General features: G+C 38.7%; 1 protein-coding gene across 1 annotated transcript in view; it reads left to right on the top strand.

Moving 5' to 3' along the window:
• LOC128891132 (uncharacterized) overlaps positions 1 to 9,536 on the top strand; it is a 24,322-nt gene extending 14,786 nt beyond the window's left edge. Inside the window, exons 2-12 of the mRNA XM_054150364.1 lie at positions 649 to 754; positions 998 to 1,235; positions 1,795 to 2,313; positions 3,264 to 4,167; positions 4,657 to 4,770; positions 4,945 to 5,340; positions 6,191 to 6,537; positions 7,283 to 7,798; positions 7,901 to 8,013; positions 8,099 to 8,306; positions 8,452 to 9,536. Coding sequence (XP_054006339.1) covers positions 664 to 754; positions 998 to 1,235; positions 1,795 to 2,313; positions 3,264 to 4,167; positions 4,657 to 4,770; positions 4,945 to 5,340; positions 6,191 to 6,537; positions 7,283 to 7,798; positions 7,901 to 8,013; positions 8,099 to 8,306; positions 8,452 to 9,007 — 4,002 coding nt within the window. The 5' untranslated portion in view covers positions 649 to 663 and the 3' untranslated portion in view covers positions 9,008 to 9,536. The remainder of the gene's footprint in view (positions 1 to 648; positions 755 to 997; positions 1,236 to 1,794; positions 2,314 to 3,263; positions 4,168 to 4,656; positions 4,771 to 4,944; positions 5,341 to 6,190; positions 6,538 to 7,282; positions 7,799 to 7,900; positions 8,014 to 8,098; positions 8,307 to 8,451) is intronic.
• Positions 9,537 to 11,262: the final 1,726 nt, after the last annotated feature.

The following is an 11,262-nucleotide window of genomic DNA, read 5'->3' as shown; positions in this document are numbered from 1 at the left end:
TAATTACACTTTGCCAAATAAGTATATGACTCGATCAGTATTATATTGATTATAATTGAAAACGGAGTGTTTCATTGAAGTGAAGGTTCTCGTGAAGTAAAATGGCACGTTGTGTGTTTTTCGTTAAGGATAAAGTTGTTTCAAATCACCCCCCGAACCACCCCTTTCAAATATCCCCAACCTTTTTTAGACACCTTGTAGAGTAGTCTCTTTCTTTCACGGATCTCTTGATTTCATTCTAATTGTAGCTATATAGTTGGTCTTTGCAACAATTGCGCAAGAACGTGGAAAGGTAAAATGAACTTGGAAGGAGGAGGTTACTCATCGAAGTCGGTTATATTTTTTTTCCAAACAGTATTTTATTCAAAGAGATGTAAGATCAAAATGCAATGGTCAGGATAGGCGGTAGAATGTGTTAATAATAACACGTTGTGTAGCCTTTCAATGTTGACTGTATTTTGTATACAATACAATTCCGAGCCGCGTTAAAAATCACGATTGTGAGGACAGATTGGTTTTATCTTATTGTCTCTGTCACATCCATGTATACTAAGTTTGTAAGTTCGCGATTATCCATTCGTGTATCATTGAAATCGATCAACAATATTATTCCAGTCTTAATATCGTGATTTCATTTGTTGATTGCAGAAGAAGAAGATCACGATGCTGAGAGTCGGATCTATACTAGGCCTGTTGGTTCTATTAACCGTCGCGAGAAATGTTGTTTCTAATCGCTGCTTGACGATGCTTGAAGGTAAACCATTATCATTGTAACCACTCACTAAACGTTCTGTTTAACTGTATTAGTTCGGGAACGCAAGGCGTGATAAGAGAATACAATAATGTCTCTCTTCCAAGTAACTACTCTTATATCTTATTCAAAGAAGAGTACCATTATTTATGAACTAGGATTGTATATCATTTGTTAGTAACAATTAGAATTGCTCTATTCTGTAATGCATTTTTATGGTACCACTTCTTTCTTTCGTTTCGACAGAGGTTAATCCAAAAAAAATTGTATACGACGACAATAAGGTGCTGAACATCAACTTCGAGGTTTCCCGCAGAGTGACACAGAGGCTGACATCGATGATCATGAAGATTTTCTTGTCAGAGGTGCTTGGATACTCGGGTGTCTCTATCATCGAGATGGATGATAAGTTCAATGCTACCGTCACCTTCGACAGGCTAAACAACGTGACTTACGCCGTCTTCCTGCACAAGAGTGACGAAATGTAACATACATTATAAATACTATCGATCTTTAGATTCTTTTCAATTGCTTAACAAATTTTTACACTTATGTACACAGGAATGCACAAAGTGTAGCGTTGTGCGCGATTCAAATGGAACAAAGTATTTCTTAGCTTCTTAGTATTCATCCTCGTGAAAAGGCAAGCATTATATTTAGGAACAGATATGCGTATTTCAGTAAATAAAAAAGACAAAAATATTTTACATTTTATTTTCGATGTATACATGGTGTCTACATTTATGTCTGGACAAACTCGGGGAATCGATTCTAAAACTAATTTCCAACAAATAGTTTCTACGATAGTTTCGAGTTTGATATGCAGCGTTGCTCTGTGCGCTATAAAATTAATTAATTAATTATATAATAGATCACTTGCATATTAATAATCCATTCGAGTCTTGCGCTTTGTAAATTTGGAACGAAACTGGCAAACTTTATATAATTTCCAACGATTATCGCACAAATGTTAACGCGCAGAGTGCAGAAGGTGGACAGGATATTGGAACCATTTTACTCATCGACAATTTTTCACGTTACAGATTTACTCATCCCATGGTGAATATGGAAACTTGGATACCACCCCAGTTGGACACGGTACCTCTGCTAAATACACGGCATGTGAAGGATTGCGGATCGGTCGCATCCCCGGGTCACTTTGGTTGGTTCGTTCCCAAAGCGTTATCGAGACTGGAGAGTTGGGTAACCTTCCTTAGGCCAGAGACCGCTGCACGTTTCGACGTGGACGACACCACGTTGCTCAGGATCCAGAAGTTCACCATAGATCCGAGCGTCAATTCGTTCTATTGCGAGGAAAAGTACTGCCGTCAAGGAATGTACGTTCCCAAATGGTGCCAGGGTCACGAGCAGATGACACAACACTGCGCTTTGTTATTTGCCAGTCAGCCCGATGTCACGAACTTCGTGAAATCTGCTATCGAAAAGATGAAACTCTACGTTAAGGTGGCCTGGGTCGGGCCACACTTAAAGAACTTGACGGATGATTTGACTACAGAGTATACGCAGCTCGCAAACAACTCGACGGCTTTGACCGATAACAGGTACGAGGATGTTCTTTAACATGTACATGATTGTTGTGTATAGCTTGAATGGAGATTTCTTATGTAAAATTATGAAATATCGAGAAGCAGGTTGCGCATCTTTTGTGTCACAGGTAAAAGGCATTCATACTTGTCGATTATGTGTTTGTTACTGCTGTCACGAGTGAATCTACGGAGGTACATCGTATAGAGTTATTTCTCGGATTTTAAACATCGTGTACTTTTTAACGATATCTGAACGTATGTCAAAGGATCTTCCGAAATTTTGAAAATTGCCAATTTCGTATATGTTTAAAGTCGAAGGCTTTCTTTCTTTTCAATAAATCGTAACTGTTAAACTATTGAACGGATGAGAATGTGATCTATATTATTTCAATTTTTGCAATTGTTTTAAACAAGTACGGTATTGTAGTGATTGTCCATTATTTATAAAATTCAGAAAAAAGATTGATGGTCTCGAAAGTACCGTCGATAGTTCTTCGCTATTAGTTAGTCATGCTAAACAAAAATACTCGTGTATTGGCTTCTAAAACTACCTATTTCATTTTGTTTTGCGTTACTCGGTATTCCTTCAAACGTCATCGACATTTTTACCATTCGTCTTATGTCCGCTCCTCCGTTATATATTTCTGCGCGTTTTCAGGAATAATTGTACGGCTCCGTAAACGTTTACCGCGTAACGCAAATACACCGTCTCGAAAAACATTCCTCGCCGTTAAATGTTTCAGCAGTTATAGCTTTTTTTTTTTTTTTTTTATTATCGAGGAATCTACAAGCACGGTCGGGATTGTGTCCTTCGAGCCAACGAATATGTTCTTGAAACATACGCGTCTCTTTTCATTTCGATCTCAGCAAACCATTTTCTCGAATACAGAAAGAACATAACGAATACAGAAAGTTAGATAAGTTGTAAGTAACAATAACAGCTGATGTTTGTTGGTGTTCCCTAGGTCCCTGGTGATTTTGCATTGGACACCCAGCAGCGTGATACCGAACGAGGAGGATTTCGTGATGGTCGATTTTCCGCGATGTAACGCAAGACTGATAGAAGCCGGGTGTTACTACGAGTCCAACAGGTTGACCAAGCTTGTATGGTCCAAGCTAGAGGTAATCGCGGACTTCGCTTACGAGGCGATAAATCAGGCGACGTTTAACGACGAAATGTACGAGGATCTGATCAACCGTTACAATAAACATTCTGGAACAGTCGACGAGGAAGAGATCGCCTGTAGCTGGCTGAAGGATAACTTGAACTACACCTTGGACAATTGGATGACGACGAACAAAAACGAGCTCGTCGTGGGCGGTATATTCCCAATGAGCGAGAGCTTCTACTCCGGCAAGTCGATCGCAGTCGCCGCAAGAATGGCAAAGGTGGCGATCAACGAGAACAACACCCTGTTACGAAACTACAATCTGAATCTACTAGTCAATGACGGCCAGTGCAAGTCTGACACAGTGTTGAAGTCGTTTATCGACTACATCTCTCGAACATTTTACACGCTGGTCGGCATTTTAGGGCCAGCTTGCTCGGAAACGGTAGAGCCGTTGATCGACGTCTCGAAACACTACAAGACGGTGGTGATCAGTTACAGCGCAGAGGGGTCCAGCTTCAAGAACCGCAAACGATATCCGTACTTCTTCAGAACGATCGGCGAGAATAAGCAGTACAAACACGTTTATCTGCAGCTGTTGAAGAAACTCGGCTGGCGACGTGTAGCGTCGTTGACAGAGGACGGACAAAAATATTCCGAGTACATATCCTACATGCAGGACGTGTTCAGAGATAACGGAATCGTGTTCGTCGCGAACGCTAAGTTCCCGAAGGACCGGGAAGACGACGTTATGAAGAAGGTAATATTTGTTTTGAGCTGTATAAACGTCGGTTTTGATGCAGCCGAACCTTTGAATGGTTATATAAGGATCTCAAGGGGCGCACTGTGGAGTATTTGGACTCAAAACGTGGCTAAATATCGATTTACAAATTCTGTCCGATTATTCTTTTCATCTATGCGCTCACGCTTTCGCCAAAGCGAACAGTATTGTATGATAGAAGGGGAAGATAAGGATCTAAGGTAGCTAAGGATCAAAGCACGAATGATTGTTTTGAATTTAAAATTAAATTTTTAAAAAGAAGAACTGCAGTCCAGTGCAGACAAAATTCACTAAAGTGTTGTTTAAAAATAGCTAGTTTAAAGACTGACGTATCGTCAAGATTATCATTGAAAAGTTTTAGTAACAATGAGACAAATCAATTTTGATACGATCAACAAAACAAAGAAACACTGACCGCGTTTTTTATTTGTCTACTACATTGTTTATGTATGCAATGCATGTTTACAGCACCTGCAAGATTTGAAGCAGAAGAAGGCGAAAATCATTATCGCTGACGTTTACGATCAAGTAGCACGACAAGTGATGTGCGAGGCGTACAGACTGAAAATGACAGCTGCTCAGGTACGCGTACAAAATATTGATGCTTCAGACGGTTATTATAGTAAAAATTTTCTATCTTTAACCTAAAGGTATCTGGGCTCCTAGAAATTCGAATTATGGATTTTTGATATTTTCATCGACAGATCTTCCGATTTTTTTACGGTACAGTAGAAAATGTATGTTTTTCATTTAAAGGGATACGTGTGGTTCCTGCCCCTCTGGCTTCGACCGCAATGGTATGACACCGATCGCTACAACAAGATGGGCGAACAGGTACCCTGCACCACCCTGGAAATGAGCAGATCTATAAACGGCCACCTTGGTTTGTCTCACGCGTATTTTGCTCCGGACGACAGCATCATGCAGGAGGGAATAACGGTGCGTGAGTGGCGCAATCGTTACGAAGAGGATTGTAAATCTCACCAAGAGCCACCCTCGAATTATGCTGGTTTTGCCTACGACGCGATGTGGACGTACGCTTACGCGATGGATCGACTCTTAAAGGAGAACCAGAGTTACGCTTTCGATCTCCACAGCGATCATACTATCAACCGGTTGACGACCATTATCGGCGAGACTGACTTTGAGGGGGTATGTAGAATACAAACTGCAAAAAACCCTAGAGTATGTTTGAGTACTACGAACGCTTCGATGCGCGGCAAAGATGCGAATCAGTGGCGTTGTAGGAAGATATAACTTTCACGCTGCGATGCCAGTGTTGCTTCCAACTCACGCATACGTGTCGAGAAAGCCTGGACGAGCATTAATGTAGCTATAGGAAACGATGCATAGTCAGTTTCAGTTTCAGTTCTTCTTTACTATGATGGTTCAACCCAGTATATTTAGGCTATTGTACTTTTAATACCAGTCTTATATGTCAGTCTTAAAAAATTTCTCTGATATATAGTTTCATCTTACCTAGCATCTAGTTATATTTCATATCATTTCTTACCCTTAAAATAGGATCTATTGGGTTGTCCGGAATGTCCATGCCGATTTTTGATAGGTGGTGCAGGTCTGAATATGTCGAAATGGCTGAAAACAAATAATATATATATATATGTACATCCCTTAAAAGGTGGAAAGGTTGTGAAACAAAATGGTGCCTATGTAATTCAATAAATATACATATAAATAAATATATCACAATTCAAATGTGCCTTTAAAGTTTTCTTAAAAATTGGCACGAACTTTCTGGACAACCTAATAATATATCAAGTATCAATTATCATTTGTACTCATTTCTTTCTTCTTTTTTTTGGGGGAGAGGGGGTATGGAAAAATCTTCATAGACACCGGGCGCTGGTGACCGATACCAGCACCCAGCAGTTTCAGGGTGTCCTACAAGGGTGCAAAGCTCAAGCCTTTCTCTGGCGAAGCGGTCGCACACAAAGTTCATTCATTTGAATTACTTAATCGGAGATTTGATCATCTGTTTTAGGTGTCCGGAAGAATTAATTTTCTAGGAGGGCCTTCAAGATTCTCGGTGGTCAACATCCTTCAATACGTCGATAACGAAACCCGACTGATTGGTAACTTCTACCCGGACGTCTCGAAAACGAAACACGAAGTGGTGGGTGGCAAACTCGATTTGAACATTTCTGCATTCGTTTGGCTTTCTGGCAAGATGCCAGATGACGGCTCCGAACCACCCCAACGTTGCGTGATCGCAGGTTTCGCAGATTTCTTGAACGTGTCCTGCGAAGTTGCCTTCGTCATAGCTAACATTCTTGGCCTTGCTTTTCTGGCCGTGATACTCATCATCGGTTTCATCATTGTCAAGAGAAAGTGAGCGACTCGATTCGATACTCCTTTTATCGGACATTAATATGCACTTTGAAGCATTTAAATAGGAACACCTGAATATCTCCGTTATTTATGGTTCTATGAAAAAATCTATGAGTTGAAGTTACGCTGTTTGAAGTGACGCATGCTGTGGTGGAACTGCTTTTTCTCAAGTTCATATTTTAGAGAGATTTCAAGGACATTGGCATTTTTTTACACGTTTTCATTATTGTAATCTTGTAGCTAATCAAAAGATAAATTCAAACATGTATGATATATTGGCAAATTCAAATGACTTTGATCTCTGTCTAAAATTCTCTTAAAAAAAGTGATCTTATCATTACATGTACCCGTTCAAACAGTGTAAGTTTGTTCTATACATTTTTTTATAGAACCATAAAGAACGAATATGTAGGGTGTTTCCATTTAGATGCGCCAGCCTGTATTTTGGAGCCGTTTCATTTAAAACAAGACACTTTCGGAGTAACGTTTCAGACTTTGCTGACACTTCGGTATGTTGCAATAGCCTTTAGCGATATTCAAGTGAATTCGGAAAATTTTTTATCAAATTCATTCAGATAGTTGAAAACAACATTTTTAAAAATTGTGAAAAATTCGTCCAAGATGTGTTTAAAAACTATAGCATATCCCAGTTTCAGCAAATTTCTAAATGCTACTTTACAAAGTGTTTAACACGTGGAGCTTTTTGACCTTGGTTAATTAATATTTTCATAATGTCTTTAATCAGGTATGAAGAGAAAGTGAAGATTCAGGAGAAGTATATAAAGTCTCTAGGCTTGGGCTTTCCACAGTTGGACACCTCCGACTTGGACAAATGGGAGATACCTCGCGACAGGGTGGTGATCAACCGAAAGCTGGGCGAGGGTGCATTCGGAACTGTTTATGGTGGCGAAGCGTTCTTCCCTGAGAAGGGATGGGTGGCTGTTGCCGTAAAAACTTTGAAAGTGGGGAGCTCCACTGACGAGAAGCTGGACTTTCTTAGCGAGGTGGAAGTGATGAAGAGATTCGAGCACAAGAACATCATCAAACTATTGGGAGTAATCATAAAGACTGAGCCAGTGCAGACGGTGATGGAGTTTATGCTCTATGGCGACTTGAAGACGTTCCTTCTCGCGAGAAGACATCTCGTCAACGACCACAGCTACGAAGATTCCGACGAAATTTCCAGTAAAAAATTAACTGCCATGGCGCTGGACGTAGCCAGGGCGCTCAGCTACTTGGCGCAGTTGAAATATGTTCACAGGTGAATACCGTAAAACTTCTATTTTAGTTGTTTCTGTTTTGTATGTTTCCACAGAGGATTTCGATATCGCGGAAGAATTGTCATATTTCGTTCTTTTTTCAGAGATGTTGCCTCTCGAAATTGTTTGGTGAACGCTCAACGAATAGTCAAACTCGGGGATTTTGGCATGACTAGGCCCATGTACGAACATGATTATTACAAGTTTAATCGAAAAGGTATGCGTTGAATCTATAATAGTGGACGCGAGTTTCATTGGCCCTCGTGTATATTAAAAAATAATAAATGAAATCATTCTTTCAGGAATGTTGCCAGTAAGATGGATGGCACCGGAATCTTTGGTTCTAGGAATATTTACTCCAGCTTCGGATGTCTGGTCCTACGGTGTTTTACTTTACGAAATTATCACATTCGGCAGTTTCCCTTTCCAGGGAATGAGCAACCACGAAGTGCTGACTCATGTCAAAGCTGGACATTCGCTGGTCGTCCCCAAAGGCGTCAAAATACATTTGTAAGTGAATTATCCCGCAAGTGTAACACTAAGAAACAAATTATAGCCGGATGAGGGGTCAAATGTGTCTTTAAGCCAAATTCGAAATGCGATGGGTAATTCGATAGTATAAAAAATAAAGAACAACATGTTTTACGTTCCACAGAGAAAATATGATGTATTCTTGCTGGAGGAGGGAACACACGCAGAGACCAACTGCTCCAGAGATCGTTGATTTTCTAGCGACAAATCCTCGAATTCTGTCGCCTTGTCTGGACGTTCCTTTAGCTAGCGTACAAATAGAGCACACCGGTCAGATCGAGATGCAACTCACAGAGAACATCAGAAAGTTCTCGCTTTCCTGGCCATCGCAGAATCTGGCTACTCAATCTTCGGCGTCAAATCCTTTGGAGATGATTCCAAATCCTCCTCTGCTCGACATAAACTGCCCAGACGATAAGCAGAGCGAAGTGTCGTTATTAGGGGACATTGACAGTTTTAAGCCTTTATTGTTGAACACTGAAGAATCATCTTCGATACCAGTTGTAAGTCATCATAACATTGAACAAAATGAGGAACAACCGCCCAGGTATATGAACGTTCAACCAGGAATGGTGAACGAGTATCCTAAATCTAACCAAAACGCTGGGACCATTCAGATGGAAGAAAGAAGCCCTATGCTGCTGAAGAATCGGAATTCCGAGGATGTTTCAATTCTTTGACAGTATATACAGCACAGGATTTCAAGACAGAAATCAATGGCGCATTTCCACTGACGGGTCGAATGCATATTCGGAAAATATGCGAAGAGTTCGTGTAGGAAAACCAGCGTTTAGTTGGTCAGTAATTTTACTCTCTGATGAAAGCACAGGGTACGTGAAACTCTGAATATGTGTTCTCTGATTGAAAACGGAGATATTTTCTTTACTTCGCTTACGAAGTATAGATGAATCGAGATGTAGAGAACGTATAAGAAGTACTTGTCACGGTTTATACAAGTGAATCTATGTACAGTGACTTACGAAAGTATAAAACATTTACCATGAAAAGCTTTATCCAACATTATAAGTATGTTAGGAATGATTTATTAAAATATCCTCAGCATTATAAATAAGTACAACTACTGTAGAACTCCATTTATCCGAATCGGTCGGGGAACAACCTGGTTAGGATAACTGGTTAGTACATTTCAAACCTTTTTCTCGATCAATACAAGTTGCCCGTAACTTTAGTATCATAGTCTGAAATTATTAGCTCCATTGCATTGACTGTTTTGATAAGATTCGCATGCTCTGGATTCAGATCCAGTTTCCTCTCGATACTTGTTTCTTTCCATTTGTTAGTTGAGTTGAACATATAATTATGTATGTGTAACTACTTATTCGAGTACATTATATGACTTCACAGACGTATTACATTTCCTGAAGATTTGCCACATAAATGCGCATATAAAGATTCACGCTAACCTTCTCGAAAAACATGAGCACCAAGAAATGGGTAACTTAAACATCGCTTATACGCAACTTGGTGCGCAAAAAACAATACCCCACAAAGTGCTGTATGTGTACTCTAGTGTCTTTTGTATTTACTTTGCCCATCAGTATCTGGGTGATTGAGAGGGTTTGCGTGAACGAAAGTGTACATAATGTTAATGATACCAAATAATGCGTATCAGATAATACGTTTGCATAGACTGTACTTTCATAATATGACGTCGATATAACAACTAAAATATAGAATAAAATTTCCCTTCCAAAGATAAATGCATTTAACGCTTGCTGAATTTTTCAAATAAAATTATGACTTTCATGTTCGAACAAACAGTTTCTTATTAATTGACGAAAATAAATGTAAATTGTATTTTTAAATGTTTTCGGCTTATTAACAATCATCTGCGAATAACAAAATAATGTTCATCGATGTAAAAAACATAGAACTATATGAAAACAAAAAAACTAAATCCGATTAAAAACTTGCAATTAGTGAAATAGAGACATAAAATTTGAAAAAAAATCTTTATTTTGGAAGAAAGATCAGACCATTTATTAGTTTAAATATATTTAAGGAGAAAAATCTCACTAGTACCTGACTAATCTATCTTCTATTTTAGTCTTTTTTTCGTTTAATATTTTGTAAATCGATAAGCATTATCTTATCGCAAGATAGTCACTAATAGGTAGAAAAGGTTTACATATAAATGAACTTTACTTCATCCTTAAAGTCGAGAATAACTTTACAGTTCTTTTTAAATAAATCTGCCAATCCAGATACTTAGATTCGCTTGTAATTGTCGTGACAAATTTTTAGTTTATAATCTGTACAATTAGACCGTTTGTCTACGAGGAGATTAATATCCTGCCAATTTACCTAACGAGTAATAGACCTAGGCTAAAATATAGGGTATCAGCGAATAGAACGAAATAATATTTGTTGCAATGAGACAAAAACACCGGTGCGATTTTCCTTAAATAAGATGAAAATGGAAGAACTGATTTCGTACATTTTTGCACAATTTACTTTTGAGACTGATATACGTAGAGCAATTAAGTTTTGGATATTTGTATATGTCGTTGCAGAGAGGGATAACTGATTTATCAATGCGACAGCGATGGAAATTTCTTGAGACAAAGATAAGCTTCTTGATTCTAAAGACCAAACGTTTAATCTATAAAATTGAAGCATTTTGTTTTTACCATAGAAATGTTTGTATTTGCAATGAAAATAAAAATTGAGCTTCAGCTAAGTAATATGCTGTACTTAAGAATAATCGACAGAAAAATGACCGATATACGAGTGTAATTTTGTGCAAAATTTTGTAAATGACCATTTTCTGCCTAACACGGTTTTTGACACAGATTCTCGAAACACGTAAAAAGATTAAGCAAGTCTTTTTTTCTAGATAGTCGCGCTGTTTCGAGGAGTTTTGTGCATTTTAAAGCCATATAAAAAGAAACAGAGCAATATTACAAGCAAGGAG

This window comes from Hylaeus anthracinus, unplaced genomic scaffold (genome assembly GCF_026225885.1).
Source record: "Hylaeus anthracinus isolate JK02 unplaced genomic scaffold, UHH_iyHylAnth1.0_haploid 12001, whole genome shotgun sequence".
Classification (NCBI taxonomy): domain Eukaryota; kingdom Metazoa; phylum Arthropoda; class Insecta; order Hymenoptera; family Colletidae; genus Hylaeus; species Hylaeus anthracinus.
Note: the sequence above shows the minus strand (reverse complement) of the source record. Positions and strands in the feature narration are given on the sequence as shown.